At 41.7% G+C, this 21,752-nt stretch overlaps 1 protein-coding gene across 5 annotated transcripts in view; it reads right to left on the reverse strand.

Moving 5' to 3' along the window:
• RYR3 (ryanodine receptor 3) overlaps positions 1–21,752 on the reverse strand; it is a 505,145-nt gene that overhangs the window by 274,506 nt on the left and 208,887 nt on the right. For all 5 annotated transcript variants that reach the window (XM_076004231.1, XM_076004228.1, XM_076004227.1 and 2 more), the window contains 4 exons: positions 18,004–18,078; positions 15,911–16,067; positions 4,392–4,565; positions 550–671 (listed from right to left, as the gene is read on the reverse strand). In XM_076004231.1, the coding sequence (XP_075860346.1) occupies positions 550–671; positions 4,392–4,565; positions 15,911–16,067; positions 18,004–18,078 (528 nt within the window). The remainder of the gene's footprint in view (positions 1–549; positions 672–4,391; positions 4,566–15,910; positions 16,068–18,003; positions 18,079–21,752) is intronic.

Here is a 21,752-nt window from a genome sequence, read left to right on the forward strand (position 1 = left end):
AACAATTCATAGAGTTCTGTTTTGGCAGCATTTTTTTAGGTTGGAGGGATTACAATCCAAGTAGGCAGTTCTGTTACTTTTCCCATTTAAATCCCAGCCACAGTTGGGTAACCCAAGGCTTCCAATGCAAATCCACTTTGATCCAAACCATAGCAACAATTCTGAATGACGTAGAAATCCTTTCTAAATAGCACACAGGGTATGGCTCAGTTTCTCCTCACTCCTCCTCTCTTTACATGCTAATACAAAAGGGATCTAAGTGCTTCAGCTCTTTTCACTTAATTTCTGTGCAAAGACCTTCGGTATTCATCACAGCAACCCAAATAACCAATGGGGCTTGGGGATTTGTTGGGCAAAGAGCGAAGCTAGTAGGAGGTCACCTATGCAGGAACTAAGTTTCAGTCCCAAGTCTTCTCAGGTAAAACTCTTCGCTGGCATTTAACTATTTCCTGACAATACTCATAGTATCAAAAGGAGGTGAATGGATGGCATTAGAAGGCCAGAAAGAGTAAAAACTTCCAGGGACAGAAAGGGAAGGCACTAACGTACCTGACAAACTGGCTGAACAAGGCTGTCGTGTTCCGGATGATCCGAGCGGCCTGGGACTCCTCACGCTGGCATCTCTGCAGTGTTAACCCATCGTCCATGTGGCCTTCCTGATGCAGTATGACCTACCCACAGGGGAAGGGACAGCAGGCCCAGGTCACGTACTGCTCCACAGCTGGCAGTCAGCATTCCTGCAATGTTTCCCTCATCCCTCTTACTCCTCTCTCCAACCAAGCCCCGCTGGGTCCATGTTGAAAGTGGGACATTAAGAGAATTATTTCACTCGGATGCCCTATTACTGACAGATGAACCATTCCTGAGACACGGTGCTTAGACGAAAATGAAATTTTATGTGCCACCATGGTATGAGTCACGGTAAATTCCTTGGGCCTAGACGGCCAATTTCAAAGGGTAAAAACATACTTTATAATAGATTTTTCTCTTAAAATGAACACGGAATCTTACCCTTGGAGATGGGAAAAGTCACTTTGTTCAGAGTCTTTTCCTCCAGAGATAAATTGGGGAAGACGACAGATAATTTATAGCAAACTCTCCACTGGGATCAGGCTTGGGTTTCTCTTCTGCAGGACAGCTACCCTGGGAGTTAGGGTTACTGTAGTTACTGTAGGACTGAGGACAGCAGCTCGAGGTGGTAGCTTGCTGCTCATGGAGGCAAGAGAGGGGACTTGAAATCACGAGCTCCGTATTGGCAGACCTTTGTTCTAATCCTGCAATGCTACTTACCAGCTGTGTGACCTTGGGCAAGTTACTTAACCTCTCTTAGCTTTGGATTTCACCATCTGCAAATAGACTTACCTTAGAGGGTTGTTTGGAGGATTAAATGATTTATAGGCAAACCCATTTGGCATGGTTCCTATAGTATAATAGGACTCAGTGAATGCTTGTTGTAAGGGGCAGTGTAGTACTGAGCTTAGATCAGTTATCTGAAAGCTAAGCATATTTATTGACCACTAAGGATATCATGATACAATTTTGGAGGAGGACTAGCAGTTTTTGGTGTAGAGGTCAGTGGCTTTTTCCTTTAAAAGGGTCAATTATGTGATGATGTTAAGTGAGATGGTTTGACCCTGGTTCAAGTTCCCTGGCGTGCCTTCTTTTCAACAGGGGAATAAGTGAATAGAGACAATTTGTAGGTTCTAGAAGTCAGTTCAATGTAAATGAAAGGTGTGGCTCCAAAAAATATCTTTAGAATAAAGATTTTTGGTTCTTTCTCATTTTAAGCATAAAGAAACAACTTATTTTCCTTTCCATGTGAAAAATATCTTACTTTTTATTCTTTTGAAGGCATTTCCTGATAGAACGAATTCACATAGGAAGGTAAATACAGGCTTGCAAAAATTCATTTTCATTTTTGAAAAAAGACTTCACATCCATCTACATACTGTGGTGTAAACTTAGCAAAGGATGCCCTTATCATGGGATTCACTGACTGTTATAAAACATTACTGTGTTAGATCTTCCCAGTTAACAATGTTGCATTTGGATTTAGCAGTACGTTGCCACCGTGTTCACTTTAGCCTCAGTCCCAGATTCCTGGGGCCTGAAGACCCAAATCCACAGGTTTTGCTTGTTCAGATAACACATTCCAACTGGCCAGCCAAACAAGCAAGCAGTGGGAACTGGGTGGCATGCAGCTGTTAGAACGTTGTTGTTATCACGAACACTGCTGATCTCAGCAGCTCAGTTTCCAAAGTCTTTTTTCTCTCCCAGGAATCCGACATCCAAGAACAGAGAGGAGCAGCCCACAGTGGGGATGGGAAGGAGGGAGCTTCCTTTACAGTGGGTACTACCCGGGTTTCCACTGTGTGTGTTCTCCGTTGGTTTCGCTATCTCACGGTTCTATTCATTTCATAAAATGCTTAACACAGATTTGGACATGCTTTGCGTTTTCAGAGAGACAGAGAGAGAGCTTAACCTGCTCCTTATGAAATGAAGCAGTGCAGGCCTGTCAAGGACTGAACATTATGACACCATTTAGAGAGTGTTTTTGAAAGCACCCTCCCAAATTCACATGCATATTCTAATAGTTAAATGGATCTATAGGCTATGGTCCTAGACAAGGCAGGCAGGGACAGGGACAATAAATCACCAATGCAAACTGGGATCTCTCCCCATTGACAGAGCCCTTGGAGTGTGTCCCTTCCCACCCAGGGTCACAGCCAGGATCCACAAATTCCAGTTTCTTTAAATGCTATCATTGCCCCAGTAGGTTTGAAAAACTGTAAAGACTCTACATATTATTATTGTACGCTATAGAAGATTTAGTTTTCTGCTGGTAGAGGATGGGTTTTTGGCATTTAATTTCAATTTGCCCTTATTCCCAGGGTGTACCCCTCACTCCTGAGGCGCAGCCCTTCTGGGATTCAACTGAAAACCTACTGTATTTTCTAGGAGGACTCTGAAGCCCTGAACCCCAACTTATGTCTGTCTCCCTAGTACTGTCATGCTGTCAATGTTGCTGCTTTGCTCCTCTCTGTCATGGCTGAAGCTTCCTGTTGGCTATCTTGGCTTCACATTCCATCTATGGCTAGCTTAGGATGCTAGGGGAAATGGCATGCAGATTTTCAGGCTCACATTTCTATAGTTCCCTCCATTCTGGACCCTTGGCCTCTCAAGTCCCAGAAACCCCTGCTGACCCTATGTCTAATTCTGTCTCTCCAGCACAGTGGAGCTAACACAAGACCCCCTGCCCTACCTCTGCAAATCAGCAAATGCGCTGAGGGGAACAACAGGGATGAAGGCAGGCTCACCGTAGTGCACTGACATTCTACGTGTGATCTTTAGCACCCACGTCCTGGGGGCTTGGTTGTTGAAATCTTCAAATGGTTTGATTGTTTTTCTGTTGTTTTTTGTTTTTTATTTTACCCAGCCTTAGTAGTTGCTTTCAGAGGAAGGGGTGGGCTTATACAAGCTAGTCTAATGTGACCACTTATTCTATTTTCTATCCTTTCTTGATCATTTCATTTTCCCTTTTCTAGGTATTTTCCTGGTATATTTTGCTTTACACAAAACTAAGCTATCACCTTATATTTGTTCCCAATAGTCTTTCTTAAAATAACCAGTATTCTGGGAAACCTTTCATCATTACCACATTAGGATGATCTATCTTAACTACAGTCTATGTTGCCTCCTAGAACATTATCCTGGGACCTATCCAAATCTGTATTTTGTAAGAGTTTTTCAAGAAAAAAAGCATCACACCCTTGGCATCCATTCTCTGGTTCCTATCAAAAGAAACACTACTACGGCAATTCATTTTCTGGAGAAAAGATGCTGTATGTATTCAAGCTAGTTTCCCACTATAGCAGGCTGTGATGCCACTAAGATCAGAATACATTCTCTGTGGATATGGCATCATTCCACAACAGTTCTTTCTGCACGTCAGTTCCTGTGGGCTTGTTATTATGCAATTGGCGTTTTCTCTGTAGAGATTCTATTCAAGTCTCTATATTATGAAAACTGCACAATAACTCAATTGTCCATTTAAGTGAAGGGAGCAATGATGTGGATAATCCCCAGACAGCAAACCACCAAAAGTCATTTAGATCAGGTTTTAGAGTACATTAAACAAATGCCACCTCCTCCTCACAGATTTGCTATATATTCGACTGGTTTTTTTTTTTTTTTCACTGAATATAGGGACAGAGTAACCAAATGAGGCTGATGTAATAGAGGAATTGTGTATAATCTTTCACAGAATAACTCTTCAGAATAGTAAGAAATAAAACATAATCATGTTCACCTCATTCTCAGATTCACTTCTATTGCCTAGTTGCTTCCAACTCAGTCTAAAACAACTGTAGACAGACCTGTTCATGTCTCACCTTTCTTTTCAGAGGTCCCAGCCGGGGTGTTTTGGCATCTTGTGCTTTGTACGTCACCCACAAACCACTGGCTACATGCTGGACAAAGCAGACGGAATCTCCATACTTGATCTCTGGAAGGCCCATGCCTTCCATCTCTCGCTTGTGACTGGAATCCAATTTCTCCTTGATTTCCTGATTCACATACACACAAAATAAACAAATATAGGCATATCTGATTAAATAGTAACTCAAGATATAAAACAAATTCCCTTTGCAGAATTTGTAAGTCAGGGGATCAGTTACCAAAATAATCGTGATGTGCCTGTCCAAGTCAAGATTTCAGAAAGACTTGCTTCCCTCACCTGCTGTTCATTGCAAAGTCAATGGCTTTCAAGTGTTGGCTAATTTGGTGATTATTAACATCCATGGGAAAAGGAGGCAGCTTGTAGGTTCTGTCATCTGTTCCGATTTTATATAAGTCTGCATTATATTTTCTACTTTCCTCATGCTGATATAGAAAACTTAGTAAGTAACCCTTTACTGGCCAATTAACTTATTTTTAGCAAATGATATCGTCTGTAATTTTAATGGTTATCTTATATAACTTCCCTAACTCAGGGGCTGTAAACATACCTATTGACATCACATAAATATCTTTTACAAAAATTTGCAGAGAAAGGATACTCTTTCAGTAGGTAGGGGGTGCTACAGTGCCTTAAATTAAGGTCACACTTTGCAAAGTATGAATAGTTTCTTAGGGCCTCCTGGGTTGTGTGTTGTAGTCAGGGATTTCATTCTTCAATTGTTACTATTTCACTACCTATTCTCCAGTATGGAAAGGGGACTTCCTGTGCATCAGGTAACAACTGAGTGACAACCAGAAGTGCCTATCACAAGAGTGTGTCATGAAGTAGATCTCTGACGCATGGCAACTTTTCTCCTCCTCATCAATCAGAGTCTCTGTGGCTCTATTCTGAATGGTTCTACTCTACTCTCATTTTTTTCCCTACATCTTGCGTTAAATTGCTCATTTGTAAAAGCCATTAAAACTAGGCAGCATTTGGGACTTTTTACAGGATAAAAAATGTAGCATGCTGTTCCTTATGCTTGCAACATTCCTCTCATTCTTAATGATGGAACAATAGCAGCATATGTACTGAGCCCTCACCATGCTCAACAGTGATCTAAGTTCTTTACATGCATTAACTCTTCATAATAGCCTCTAACGAAGCTAGCTGCAAATATTGTCCCAGTTCTACAGATGACAAAATGAAGGAAGTAATTTGCCCAAGATCACTCAAGAAGTAATGCCAGGATTTCAACCAGGAAGTCAGCTCCGGAGTTTGTGCTCTTCCCCACTACTCTAAACTCCTACTCACCCTTAAAAACCCTGCTGAGATATCACCTTCTCTGTGAAAGCAGAGTTGGTCTCTCCTGTTATATATAGCATGATCTCATCCCCCTGCTGAGCACTCAGTATATCATAATGTAAATGTGTTTATATGATACCTCCTTTTTATCAGGCTATGAAAAAAAAAATCAAGGATACCGGCCAAATTTCAATTTATTTTGGATTCCTAATACAGATAATTTAGCACCTATCAGTTACTTAATGAACAAATATTGAAGGAATGAATACATATAGCTCAGTAATTTTTTTCTTTCACATGTATTTATTTTTCATTTAAGTTCTTGTCTTCAAACCTTTATAAAAGCAAAAATAGTTATTTTGCATATACTTAAAGGATCATTTTGAACAGTACTAATACTTCATAAGGAAATTCTTTTTTAAATACGTATGTTAAAACATTAGGTGGCTTGTTAGATATAACTTCTTATTTCTCAAAGTAAACATTTCCAGAAAAACATAATTTTATACGTAATTTTATAATGTAAGCTAATGGAAAAACAGAATATATTAGGATTTACTTTATGGGCAATTGGTCAAGAAGGCATTTATTTTACCAAACAATGGACACTTGATTTTCATCTCAGAAATATCTCCAGCTCTTTAGACACTCACACCAGAAACAGGACTTAAAAGATGCCAAAATCTTCATCTCTAGCCTGTTCTCTAACCAAAGCTAATGCAGTGAAATAAACACACACACACACTACCATGGTTAAATATGAATAATTACATCCATCTCTATTAATGCCTGGTTAATACATATTCTCAAGCTATCAATGAATAACATTACTTCACTTACTTTTTTCAACTTTTCATTTATTTAAATATGGCTTTATGAAAAGAAAAATACTAGGATCTGTTTTTCTAGAGTCACTGGAACAAGAACATCATTTCTGTAGAATACAGTGTTTCCCTGTGTCTGCCTTTACAAAACAGACCCATCTTTTAAACTTCTATGGTAGTCACTGCAGTGGCCACTTCTAATTTAAAAGAGCAGCAGCAGAAACAACAAAAACTAACAGACGAAATCAACGGTACAAACAACCCAACCCTCAACAACAATGACAAGTCAGTAAGGAAGTGCAAGAGGTCGAGGAAGTAGAGAAGTAGGTCAAGTGTAGAGAAGCTTGAGGCAGTTGACAGCAGGTTAGCGATTTCCTTTCGACTTCAGCATGAACTCATGCTCCTTACTGTTTTTACTTGGGTATGGCCCCAAATGCAGTCACCCGAACTGCTAGAAATGGAACTTTCCTAAACAGAGCTACTTCAATCACTCCTTTTCAATAATCCTCGAGTTCCTGGAGAATTCAATTCTCATTTCTAAAGTTCTTATATGCTATATACTTTAACCAAATTGGACTATGATCACTTATCTTGATTGACCACATGCTCCCTTTCTCTGGGCCTTTACTGACATTAGACTTTGTGCTTGGAATTCTCCTACCTTGTCTCGCATCTTTACATCCATGTTATTTATATTTTGAAGTTTTCTGTATGTTGTGATGTTTTGGCATCTTAAAAACCTTTCTGGTTGGGGAGATTGCTCTTGTGGGGCTGGCCGCAAGACAGTTCTCAGACAGCAAATGGCTCAGCTGCATGTGTTTGATATGCAAACTAACCAATCCAGAGTGAGATCTCCACTATCTGGCCTGTACCCCAGGAAGCAATCAATATTCCTCTGCTTTAATCATCTCAGCGCCAGGTACCAGGTAGCTAGGGACCTTCTTAGATAGTTTAGAGCCTGCTGAAATTATTCAGACCAGGGAATCTCAAACTGTTTATCCAGCTTTGTCTTACCTTGACCATGGAAACCCCAATTAAGGTGGTAGCCCAGGCCTTCTCCTCCTCCTCCTGCCCATGCTGGTGCTTTCCCATGTGGCCCTGTGTGGCCACCATACATCCTGTTGTAGGACCTGTGAGTGTAATACTGTTTTCCTGAGCCTCTCGTGTCTCCTCACGTGACAGCACCTGGCTGACCATCAGATAAAAAGTCACAGAACATCTCATCCATCAAGCTGTCTCCACATCCAAAGCTGGAGGACGCCTGTGCATCCTCTCTGCTCTCATGGCCTTGCTGACCCCGCAGGGACTGCCCTTTCCGGGGCTAGTGGATTCCTAAAAATAGTAAAGGACTCACCCTTGAAAGCACATCTTTCATATGGAAACCAACCCAGATCCCATTAAGCCAACCACCTCCTTTATATAGAGCTCCTACCCTCCAGGCTACCATTCCCTGCCCCAATCACCCAGGCCCAGGTATCAGACATCTAGTAGCAGCTCTGTGTTCAACTAGCCAACCCGAAACATGCTTACCCTGCTTAACCCATTCCCTTTCTGTGGAAGTCACAAAAAGGCTCTTGTCCATGTTTTTTCCTCTCTCTCTCCCTCCTGACTGATCCTAGTGTTTCCCCGTGTGGCCCTGCATTGTGTGTTGTGCCACTCACTCTGGGGAAATGTAACAAACTATCTTTCAATGCCAATCATTTGTCTTATGTGAATAATAATAATAAAATAATAAATAAAAATAAAAAATAAAAAAAATAATAAAAGCTACATTTTAAAACATGTAGGAAATTGTTACTGGTACACTAGCTGCCCCCTGCCAGATTGAAAACTCTAGAAGTGCAAAACTGGCATTCGTTTGTTTTTGTATTCCACATAGCGCTCTGCTTAAAATGGGTTACAAATAATTTGTTTCTGTTTTATCATTCTGCAGGCATTCAATTTGTATCTCTATTCATCTGCATCAATCTTGCTTATGTGAGATGATGAGCTGATCCCAGGAAGGAGGAGGTTCCTTGGCCTGATGTGTATTGAAGCTGCCTGCCTCCACTGACAGCTTATTAAAGGAAATGCTGGGGACCACATCATAATGGTCATGTTAGTATTTGGCTTAGATGATAAAGTAGCTGCTCTCCAGATTTAAGATTTCTAGGAGGACAAAGATGGGAACTAGAACTAGCAGTTGCCGAGTGCCTACTCTGAACCAGGTATAATGCTAAGTACTTTACAAAAAAACATCAAGTGAATTTACCAAGAACTTACGAAGTGACAGGTATTATACACAATACTTTACAAATATTTTCTCTAAACATTTTAATGGCCCTACTGTTTTTATTATCCTATTTTATAGATGAAACAACTGAAGCTTGCAGAATGAACAACTTGCTTAAGGCCCTATAGCTAGTAAGTAATAGGACAGAATTCAAAAGCAGGTATGATTCCAAAATCCATTTGTCATTTGAACAGAATTATTTGAGTGGCTATTATTACCATTAGCAGAGTTAAGTGATTAATTGTATCCATGTTTTAGTTGTTTAATGAAACTGTATACTATTATTAAAAAATGACTTTGGGTTCATACAAACTTTAAGGGTTATACTTATAAATCAATAATTGCAACAAGGTGATGTGGTCTATATTTAAAGTACAATTGGAATTTGAAAGAGGGAGTAATTATTCCAGGGGAGTTGGGTGGTTTTATACAAGATTTGTAACTGGATATGAGCCCAGCCTGGGGAGAAAGGACTGAAGGGGAATCTGGAGGGAAAGGCATTCTAGAAGACGGGCACAGCATGGCAAGGAGAAAGGTGAAATCCAGAAAGGGACAGGAACAAAAATTAAAAACTCTGAATTTCATCCTATAGACCTTGTTTCTCAAGGTCACAATGTTAATAGACTTCCTACGGGAAAAGTTGACTTTGGACAAATACATCTTCTTCTAAGAGTCCAAAGGAATATTACAATAGCGTAAGTTCTTACTAGTCCTGTGGTAAAAAGCAAACATCATCATCAACCAAAAATAAATAAATAAAAAAAAATCAAAACAACCTATTGAACTCTGCTTAATGCAGCATTTTGCTTATTTTCCCCTGTAGATTCATTATTTAGAGTTCGTCCAGGGAAAAGCTAGCATCGGGGATGGAAAGCCACTGACACATAAGGGTTGCATTTTAGAATGACCAGTCCAGCACCAATGTGAACAATGGACTGAAAAAGAAATATGGCCAGAGATGGCCGAGTTGTAAGTTACAGCATTAGCATCTAGGGTGATATCTGAAACGGAGTAGATCCTAATTCATGCTTATTAATTTAAAGTGAATTTGTTGTTAATACAATTAAACCACCTGCCAGCATAGAAGACAACTAGATTGTAAGCGCCCAACAATGTTTCAGGGGAAAAGCAGATCAGGGAAAATGGGGCCCATTCCCGAATACTGGGGTAAACATTAAAGAAAGTCCTGGTTAGCCCACTCTTTCCGAGGTGGCTCTGGAGAAAGCTTGAGGAATTACATTTCTACACCAATATAATTAACCTTCAGAATTTCTCATCTAGAATTTGAGGCCTTAGTGCTGCTTTTATATAAAAAAAAAAAAAAATCACACACTGTAAGACACTGCTAAGAGCCTTAGCTGGCCACAAGGCTGGCTGCAAAGCCTCCGTGCTGGGTGGGGAGACAGGGAAGACCTCGTGCTGTCTACCGCCTGCTGGGGGAGCAGATTCACCGGCCTCATGGGGCAGGGACGTTTCTTGAGCAGAAGTCACTGTGCTGGGCTCTTGTCTCCATACTTCTCGTTTAATCCCTGTACCATCCCCTGGAGGTAGGCAGCACCTCTCCCATTCTATGGATAAGGAACCAGCTTCTCAGTCACCTTCCTGGTCTCATTTAATCTTCACAACAATCCTTCAAGACATTTCTTTATCCCTATCATTACAAAAAGATTGAACAGCACATGGCAGAGCCAGGGTTCGAGCCCAGGTTTCTTTCACTTCAAACCCCATGGTGTTCCTTGACTGCCTCTCTATTTGGTGCACTTTTAACAATAAAGATCAGAGAGAGCATGTCAATTTAAATTTTTTAAATCCTCTGTAGGTTTTATTTAAAATGAAGCTGTAGTAACTGGTGTTTTCTTTAGATGTTTGAATCTTAATGTCCATGTTTTTTCCTTTCTACTTTTCTCTTTTGTTCTATATCCTCCTTTCCCCCAATCTGGTACTAGGTAAGGAAATAGATGTTTTCAGCACCCATGTTTCATAGAATGACACACTATGAGCCCAGCTGCCACCTTGTTTAGTGTTGCTGAGGCTCTGAGGTTACAGGGCATGCGAAAGGCAGATAGGAAAGTCACAGTTGGCCAAGAACACCATGCTTAGCACACAGTAGATACTGCATAAATGTTTACTAAAATGAATTCAATGATTTTATAGATTAAGAAAAAGTGTCCTCTAACTGGGGACAATCACAGCTCTATACCCTCACACAGTGAAATAAACAAAATCTGAGATTCTATCTCAATCATTCAAGGCTTATGGTATGGTCATTTAAAGTGGCTTTTTAAAGCGCTATAAAATAAATGGCTACCTGTAACCAGGCCTGCTTTACCATTATTAATTCACCCTTCCCTGAAAGGAATTCAGTGCTGTAAACTGACATTGAGACATGACATCTAAATAGACAGTATTGCCATGCCAGAGTAAATATTAAATCACATTATCTGACAATCCTTGGGGAATGGCCTTGCAATGTCAAGACCACGGAAAAATGATGTGAAATCAAGTTCACAGAAATTTGACTTAGATGTTCAAAATAAAATTAATCTCTCTCGTTGAATGTGTATACAGGGAAGGGATTACGATAGCAAAATGATTACACAACAATGGCAAGGTCGTGTCTATGAAAAAGACAAAGGTTAAAATGAAAAGGACTTCACTCTGAATTTCACTGTATGACAATATTTACGTATCCCTTCAGTGAGCAATTTCCAAACTTCCTACATGCTACACACCGTGTGAGATGCTGGGATACAAGGCAAAAGAGGGGATGTATGGTCCTTGTCATCTAAGGGCTCTTGGTCAAGGAGTGACAGTGATAAGAAAAGCAGGAGCGAGTCATCTTCTCATGAGGGCACTTGGCTGGAAGTGGAAGGAGCTCTTTAGTGGTGGTGTGTGGAGGGGCAAGAACAACCTAGGCACAGGCTTGGTGGTGAGAAAAAAGTAACATGCTCGAAGACTAATACATAATTAGTATGTTGGAGCTCAACACAACCAAGCAAGTGGCAAGAGACATGACGGAAGGGCAGGGCAGCGTCAGATCTAAAAGGATCAGACTTCAAAGGAGGTGCAAATAGATTAAGAATTGTGTTCCAGGTTTCACAGAGAGCAGACGGGAGTCAAGTCCAGATCTGGGCAATGCTGAAGCCATGCCATGTCTCATAGCACACCATGTCCCTCAGATTAGAGGGACAGAGCTGTGATGCTGCATGTTCCAGGCAAAAATAGATCCCAGACCTCCAGTTTGTCTTGGATCATCCTGCTGAGGTGGACGGGGGGGGGGGACCTTGATCAAGATCACATCTGCACATTATTCCACATGTTTCATGTAGCTTGCTCAAAGACCTCAGTGCGAGTCCGTTTGAGCCAGGCAGGGGCCAATCACTGCAGCTGGTGCTGGGACTTGGTCACCTCTGAGCAAGGCTCAACCACACCCCTGTCTTACAATGCACATACAAGACCCACAGGGGCACCTGTCATCTCTCTCATAAAGGCAGCCTGTTAAGATGTTAACATGCACCTGCAGCTGCTCCTTGGCCCCCGATTTAGTAGTCATAGCTGTCACAGGCTAATGCAACCTGACAGATAACACGGGGTGGGAAGCTCATCATTACCAAGTGACTCACGGCTCAGCAAACCCAGTGTCCTCCCAAAACACGTGACTGAAGCCCAAAGGATGCCTCTCCTGGGAGTCTCTTTTTCTGGTTTTCCACTTCTCCCGCATACAGGGAGGATCAGATGAACACCCTGCTCACCTTCCCCTCGCCCCTCCACCCAATGGCCCCAGTCACATAGGATGTAGTTTACTGTCTCCGTCTCTCTCCGCCTTCTGAGTGCTTCCAACTCCTGCGCCCCCATCATCCTGAAACATGGGCTCAGCCTGCTGTCTGTCCACTCTGTCAATAACACCTGCAGCAGGCAAGGGCTAGCCAGACAACACCTTCACATTGTGGAAAAATAGAGTCCCGAATCTCTTCCTGCTGGGGGACATCACCATTGCCCAGGGAGGGGAAGCACTATGAGAGTGTATTTAAGGAAGAAAGCTGCACCCAGTCAGGTAAGAATGCACTTACTAACCAGGCACCTGGAGGCCCGGAGAATCAAAGCACCTCCAGTGTTCTTCTCCCACAGCTACTGGGGCTGCGTGCGGCAGCTGTGCGCTCCCCTACATGGTTTTAGTGTTTACACAGCTTCATAGTCTAAGATGCCAAATGCCCTGCCCTCACCATGTCCCAAGCAAGCCCTGATTTCCAGTGGGAACACAGCTACGTCTTGGCCTGTCATGGAGCCTATGGCATTTCAATTTCAGTTTCTTTCCAATTGAAATCGCGGCAGCTGGGCTGACTACGACTGCACTGAGAGTTAGTTAAATTCACTAAATAGCGACGCCTGTGAAATGCACCCACACTGCCAAGTGCACAGGACAATGCGACTCACGGGTGACTTTTACCTCCAGCCCTGCTATGTTGGTGGCCCCCATGATACAATGATGACTTTCCAGCCATTTCCACACGCCGCTTGCCTCCCTGCGTGTGGAAATGGAGGCACGTGGGGAGATAAGCAATGAGCCCTCTGACGGTAAAACGTGTTCAGAGGCTGGAAGGGGTGCCAAGTGGAAGCAGTGTTACTAGGCTTCTGTGACGCTCTGCGTTTTTCTTGCTTCCCCCAGAGACCGCGGCACAGTGCTAGCTAAGCCACGCTCCACAGGCTGAGCCAGGAAAGACGCGATGGAAGAGTCCCCTTGGAACAGGATCCTGCCAGCTGCCTGGAAGGCTGCCTGATTCCTCTGATGTCAGAGAAGCCTTTTTCTGGAATGGTAAAGACCTCGAGGTCATTGCTCTGTCCTGGGGCAGCACGACCCGCGTGGGCCAAGGAGAAAGGAGGCAGAGTGCTCAGATAAGAAAACGGCCATGCTGGCATTCTTAGAAGGCACCTGCTTGGTCCCTAGCCATGGTGAGCCATTTGTCATGTTCCGCCTGCTCCCCCCTCTGCTCCTGTCCCCCACCCCATGTCCCACTGTCTCTCTTTGTTCTTATCTCACTTTTGTTGCTTTGTTTCACCAATTCTTTTAGTCTCTTTGTGCCTGGAGGCCAAATGTTTACTAAATAGATATAAATTTGAATTTCAAATCCCTCTAGTGCTGGGAATCTAAAAAAAAAAAAAGGTAGTAACATGAAGGAGATATACTCGGAAAAAATGAAATCAAGGAGCCAACACACCACTGGAAGAGAATCAGATGGAAGATTGACATTTGAGGGGAGTTTAGAAAGGTATGGGTGGGAACTCACATATTTTAATATTTAAAGTATAGGTGTAAAAGATGCCTAATTCTGATGTAGCACAATTTAAAGGAGAAAAACTATCAAAATAGTTTCTATGCTTAAAAAGACCATAGAGCCTAGATTTCAGTTTCTTGAGCAAAAAAGAAAAAAAAAATAAAAAAATAAAAAAAAACAAAACAAAACAAAAAAGACCATAGAGCCATAAAATGAGGGGAAAAGAACTCCAGGCCCTGCTTCAAGGAAGGGCAGAGCTGAAAGACTGTTTCCTTCAGATGCACTAGGAAGCGGAGATCTCTGTCTAAAATTTACCTAGTCCTACATGAACAGAATTGTCGATAACCCTTTAGTGAAATCATGTTGAGAACACAAAACAGTATCTATTTCTGGAAAAGAGTGAAAAAGAACGAAAGTAGAGATGAAGCTCCCTAAGGAGATGTTGAGCTTTCCTCTGAGGAAGTGCAGACTTCCTGGTACCTGTGCATCTGTCTGTGCACAGCCTTTCTTATGCTTGGATGATCTTTTCAGAATAATCATAAAGTGGCAGACCATCCAACTGTCCATCAGAAGTTAGCTCAGCATGCAATTCTGACCATCCAACTAGAGCCAGCTCTGAATTGTGCAGAGTCAAAACCTGGCTGAACATTAAAGATGGAGGTTTGAAAAAAAATAGTTGTCTATAGACACATCAAATGGTAAAGCTACTCACTTAGGGTTGACCCACTACCATAGGATCCACTCTTAATGAAGGCTGAGGATGGACAGGAGGAGAAAGCTAAAATCTGGGGAGTAGAGGAAGCCAAAGAAAAGGGTGGAGAAGGTACTTGTAACTTTATATAATACAAATAACTGCCAGACGATCGCATGTCCAGAATTATGTCTTCCTTGCATCTTTCTGAAAGAAATCACCTTTGGATTTAAACAACTGTAGCTCTGACACTCAAGTCTCCATGTTACCATTGTTTTACAGGAATGAAGACTGTAAATTGGAAGTTATTAAACATAAGTTAGAATGTATTAAATAGCAATAATATTTTCTATTAGCTTCTGAGCAACAGTGTCCATTCCTGTGATCCTTGTGTTTTCTAGGGTTTTTCACTCTACTCCTGCTCAAAGCTTCAACCTTCATCCAAAGCACACATACACATTCCTCCATGAACTCAATTCAAAAGGTAAAAGAAGAGAATGGGATTTGTGTGTGTGTGTGTGTGTGTGTGTGTGTGTGTTTGCTAGTAATGCAACCAGCTGTCACAAAAACTTCATCATACTCCCCAAGTGAAACCAGGAAACCCAGTTAAGGAAGTGAAGGAAGATCTGTTTACAAGTAAAAGACTACATTTTAGAGGAGAGAGGTGATGCAGCAAACCAAGGTGCAAAGAACACATAGCCAATTCTGTGGCTGGCCCTAGTAAACCAAACCAAGTTACCCATGAATTTGAATTTCTAGTTAAGCTTTCATGCTGCCTTGCTGAACTAGCTGATGTACATCATTGAGCTCTCATAGGTTTTCTTTCATGTTGGTATTTTCCAGAGAATTCATATTCTACAAGGTATATGGTTGTCTGCCACAGGACAAAGCTAGAAATGTTTTAAAAGGTACTTCTATGGGACACAAAGCAATTTGATTAATCTTTCTTCTTATTTTGGGCAGATATGCTGAGTGTGTTTACCTTAAGGTCTAATTTCGGATTTTACTCTATTACAGCCTACTTTCTTTTTCAGTTATAGTTCTATCTGGAGGTTTCCAAGCTTTCACTTTGAGAACAGTCTCAAAGTCCACTTTACCACACCTTACCTTGGATGGTCGGAAAGAGAAGGCCGTGGACTTGGTGTCTGACTTTCCCCGGTCTTGCAGGAGAAGGCCTTGGTCCTCCGTCAAGGCCAGGTAGTGGCCTGTGGTCAGATGTCGGAGTCGGAAAGCCTGGCCCCATCTGATGTTGCTGCCACTCCAGCTGGGCAGATGAAACAGACAAAAGATTGCAATTTTACAAAAATAAGCTCTTTTCAATATTTATCTTGTGCCTTCTTACACATGCTAGCAGGCTTACGACTCTTCTAGTGGTCATCCTTAGGGGACAACGCACCTGCCTTCTGGCTTGCTCTAGGATTTCACATCTGCCTATAAGCCTGTGCTGTCTTAGGCTCCTCTCAGGACACCAACAAGGAACATCATCTTGAGGACAGGTCAACAGTGTAATATAACTGGAAGTCCCAAGGTTCCAAATTTTCCTTCACTCCGCTGAAGCATCTTGATGCAGATAACCCCAAAGGGGATAGGAAGATTGTCTTTTAATGAAAACTTGTTTCTGGGAAAGCAGAGTCTTTCCAAATGTGCCATCTGAACTCAAAAATTTTACTACCACAGAGCCCTACCTTTAAGAAATAGTAAAAATCTCGTGTAGTTTACACTTGCCAGAGATAGGTAGACAACGAGCAAGCATAATAAGCAAATGCTGTGTTATATCAGAAGGAGATAAATTCCATGGAAGAAAAACAAAGCAGGATGAGTGGAATAAGACAAGGAAGATCCTATGTTGAATGCTGACCTTTTCATGGCCCTTCATCAAAAGATTAGCATTCAGCAAAAGTTATGGTAAGTGTTAGGGGAGAAATTATTCACTGAGTAGCTGTAACTCAAAGTTGATCTTTTAAGTTAGAATAAAATGTGTCACATTTTAAAATCACTTTCCACTTTATCCAACTTTCTGGAGCACCAATGAATCCAAATTACATTGATAAAAGGCTTAACTTCTTCGTGTGTAGGTCTCTGGAGAAATGAACAAATCATAACTAGAAATATATACACATATCACATAACTATTATATTTTGACTTTTTAAAAAGCCCATTAAGCAAGAAGGCCAGGCTTAATATCCTGAGAATAGTATATCAATGTTAGATTTTTAACAGGGCTGGAAAGAGAATGCAAATGCCTCAAGACAATTAATAACTGGGTACCCCTTGAAACCAAATATTCTTTAAAACTGCTTTTAAAACAGTTTCTCAGTAGAAAATGTGAATGCGTGTGTATGATGTGAGAGAACTTCTAATATTTTCTTCTGCTCACCAGTGGATTATCTTGAGGATCCCTTTGGGGCACACACCTCTCATGAGAAAGATTTTTATTTTAATTATGTATTCAGGGAGAGACTAAGCAGAAAGCTGGAGGGAAAGGCAGAAAAGGAAAGCCAGAGGTTGACACTTAACCCTCCTCTCCCATCCCAAGCAGTGTAGTTCTAGCCTAACTCACAAACCCTCTCAGCCAAAAAAGGTCCTGTGCTTAACTAGATCCCTCCTTCAGTATTTTGAAATTTAGCAACCACCTGTGGTTACTCAAACTTCTGGCTGGAAAGTCACCTGCTTCTCAGGTATTGTACCCTCTTCCCAGGTACAGTACTATCTCTGGAAAGTCCTAGTAAGTACTGTTTTCTTCATAGCCATGTTTCAGAGAAGTTTTGGTCTTCTTTACCTCATGCCATCACGACTACCTGTCTCTGTCACATAAAGCTAACTCTACTGGTGCCAACAAAGCTACTAAGGGAAGACTTACCTGGGTTCTAGAGAATCTGTTTAAGAAAATAAATGGTAGGAGAAGTTTGATGGCTCTCTGCAGCCATGTCTAAGCTTGCCTTCTTATAACTCAGTTGCTGCAACGGCAGCAGAGCTGACTAATCTCAGAGTCAAAACAGCAATCTTAGAAATCCTGTGTGTGTGTGTGTGTGTCTGTGTGTCATTCTTTAAAAACAAAGTCACAGAAATTTCAGAACTTTGGACCAAAGAGTTTGCCAGCTGATGGGGAACAAATGAAATGTTTAAGAGGATGTACTTTACTGGGGATAAAAAAAAAAGTAATTTTGAGAAGAGCTCCTCCCCCCAGACCCTCCATTACCTTATCCGAAGGGGTTCCACTCTCCACAGAGACCTGGCTCGTGTCCCAGCTCCCCCAGCTTCATAGAATATTCTCCTGTGAGCAGAGTTGGAGATCAGCTCCTACGTGCATGACACGGATCAGCACCGGGGTGAGGAACAGCTCCCTGCAGAGGCTGCTCAGCCCCTGCTGCTTGTCTAAGCCCTTTCCAAGTCAGATGCAAAGCAAGAGTCAAAGGGAGGTAGGGTTTTCCAGTCGCACTCTCTCAGGAGGGATAAAAGCTGCTAAAGCAGAGGGAGCGGCTCACCATACCCCTATCGTAGACACTCATGGATCTCAGGCGTATGATGAAAAAGGCAGGGACAAGAACATCTCTGTTTCTATATCCGGAGTCAAAATAGCCCAGTTACACACCATGACACAGAAGGCTCCAATTCTTTCAGGGTAAGCTCCGTGAGGTAGTGGTATAGCTTTTAAAAATGTACTTGTACTTTGTAAAATACATATTTAATACGGTGGTAACTCATTTTCATTGTTCTAGGATACTTAGAACAAAACTTTATGTTCAGTTGTTGGGGTGTTTGTGATTTTATTACTGTACCATTGCCTCCTTTTCTGAGTTCAAAATTAGTTTTAGATAAAATGTGTTTTTAGATTAAATTTTTATTTTGGAAGAAATTTTAAGTTTATAAAAAAGTTACAAAGATAGTCCAGAATGCTCCTGTGTAGTCTCACTCAGTTTCCCCTCATGTTATCATATTACATTACCATGGTATAAATTCGTCAAACTGAGAAATCAACACTGGTATGTCCTTATTAGCTAAATTCAAGATTTTATTTGCATTTCATCTGAATTTCTCACTGAAGTGTTTTCCCTGTTCCAGGATCCAATCCAAGGTACCACATTGCAGTTAGCTGTCATGTCTCCTCTGTTTCCTCTGATCGGTTACAGTTTCCCAGTCTTTCCTTGTTTTTCATTTTAGCAGTTTTAAGGAGTACTGGTCAGATATTTTGAGAAATGTCCCTCAATTTGGATTTGTCTGATGTTTTTTCTAGTAATTAGCAAAATTTCAATTTTTTACAATGGGGATCAACCACCCTAGATCACAAGTAATATAGAATTAAACAAACAATCATAGTTTAGGAAATGTCCCAGGGACAGTGATCCTCAGATTACCTGGTATATTGAATCCAACCACTTTGAGAATCCTGTGACCATAGATCAAAAGACTGATCATTTAACTGCATTTATATTCACTAATTTAAAATCTTATCTCCAACCATAGAGGATTTGTATATACCACAATCGAAATGCTCAAGCCCCAGAAGTATCTTGATCTAGGTTTTGAAGACAGTAGGTACTTTATAGAGGTGAAGAGGAAATGTGCATGTGCACTTAATTATAATTACGAGGTGGTTCAAAATATGAGCTTGGAAGTCAGACAGACCTGACTTTGAATCTGTTAGCTGTGTGACCATGGGCAAGTCCCTTCAATTCCCCATGCCTCAGCTTTCTTATCTGTGAAATGGGTCTACTAAGGGTAGGTACATCACAAAATGGTTGTGAGAATTTAATGGTTTTTTTTTTAAGTAATCAATGCACACAATGATATTCAGGGATGTAAAAACTACTATATATTGTAGATTTATCCAAATCCTGTTCAAATATAAATAAACATGCATAGAAAAACACACTAATGGCACAGAAATACTATGAAACATTACATTAACAGTGGTTATTTATGGAAGGTGGGATTGTAGAGGACATTTCTACCTTTTTCAAATGTACATGTTATCAGGAGATAATAAATATTAGGAAAAAAAATCCAACATACTTTACAGCTCTGACAGCTCAGGTGTTTCTGTCCCAGGTACTGCACTGACGACCTAGTCACGCAGGAAGATTTGCTAGGATTCTCACTAACGCTTCTCCCCCTTCAGCAGGGGCTGGAAGGATTACTCAGGTGGAGAGGGTGAAGCGGCTCACCTGAGGTCACAGGTGAAACAGCACGGGAGCTAGCACTAGAGGACTCTCTATCTCTGACACATCTGAAGGATTCCTGACGGTTTGTTCTTCCCACCTGGGACATTTGGGCGGCCTGCTCCAATTAATTTCACGAGGTTACTGAGGTTGAAACAACTTGTTCTCGTTCTCTAAAACAATTCCAAGGAGAGGAGTGGGTGGCAAGCTGAGTCGCTTTTGAAAGCTTAGCTGACAGCTTAGCCTTAGCTTCAGTAGGTTAAGTGACTTAGCCCAGGGTGTTTGACAAGCCAGAGGCAAGGATCAGAGCTCAGAGGGTTAGACTGCTGATCTCGGGTTTCCACTGTGGGACAGTCAGCCTCGCTGCCTGCCTGGCTGCTCCCGGGGTTTAGAGGGAATTAAAATGACTTCCTCCTTTGCAGAGTCAGGGCCAATACGATGGAACACTTGCACGCCTTAGTGGCCTCTGGGATCTTTTTGTATGATCTTTATTTCCTATTCCTCCCTCAGATTTTGGTGTTCCTGGCCATCCTGGCCAATTACAAGGATTTACCTGACAACAGAAGACAGCGATGAGGCTTCTCACTCACCTCACCTACACACCAAACACCACCAAGGCATCATGCTTTGACTGACAGATCAGTTGATAGCCACTCACCTGCCCCAGTCTCAACCCCTTATAAAGGAAAGGGATGCACCTTCTGATTTTTATTAGTGAATTTCTTTTTTCCAAAACATGAATTAGCAACTATGGATTCTTCAGCTGAGGGAAGGCCACCTCTACTCGTATTTAAATGATGGCGTGCAGGTCTGCTTCAGTGTGCCTGTTTTGGGAACCTCTCTCCATCTACCTCATTCCCCGACTCTTCCACACACTTGCCCAGCCTTTCCTTTTAAGCAGGATTTTGCAGAATAGCTTGACTAGACTACCCACACTAAATGACAAGCCTCCAAATAGCATAGTTTCTGCCCTGGCTATTTCTAATTTGGCTCTAATTTTAACAATAGGTATATTGGGGGGCTGCACATGGCAACCAATTCATTTTTTCCAAATTCGTACCTTTAAAAATGGAACATGAATGGGAAGAATGAACTAGGGAAGTTCTGGTGTATTCCATTCTTACGTGTAGATAACCCTGTAAGATTCACAACATTTCAGTTCTTTATCCACCTGCAAACCTTCCCCTTGATGCAGAATAAGATATAAAAGAGACAATACATGGGCTAATGCATAGTTTCACTGTATAAAAAGAAATAAGAAAACTGCAAGTGAATAGGATTACGTGATAGGGTAGAGAATCCTCAATTCTAAAAGAAATCAGGTCAACCTAACTTTTCTACTCAGAGATAACTGTTAACTACTGGCTCAGTCCCAGGGAGGCAGTGAATGAATGAACCAGGGCACTTGACATAGTCTGTGCTTTATGTGTCCTAGACACTGTTTTGGGTCCCATCTGGTTCCCAGGAAGGGATATTTAGAGGATGAGGGAAGCAGGAAGCAACTCAGAACCATAAGAAATACCTATTGTCAGTGGATGATTTTGGAGGCATGTAATAATACATTTAAGCACATTGCTTCTGGGGGTCTTTCAGTACATCAGATAAGGAATGAGCCCCAGTGGAGAGTCAGAAGCTCTGGCTTCCAGGCTCCTATCTCAAATCAGCCAGTGTGTGACCTTTGGCAGGAGCCTGACCTGCACAATGTCTAAGTTGGGAAACTGGTGAGCCCATATTTCTAATGAAGCAAAATAAAGGCAGTGGACAAGGTTCCTGTAGGTGTCACACAAAA

This window comes from Microcebus murinus, chromosome 6, assembly GCF_040939455.1.
Source record: "Microcebus murinus isolate Inina chromosome 6, M.murinus_Inina_mat1.0, whole genome shotgun sequence".
In the NCBI taxonomy this organism is placed as follows: Eukaryota; Metazoa; Chordata; class Mammalia; order Primates; family Cheirogaleidae; genus Microcebus; species Microcebus murinus.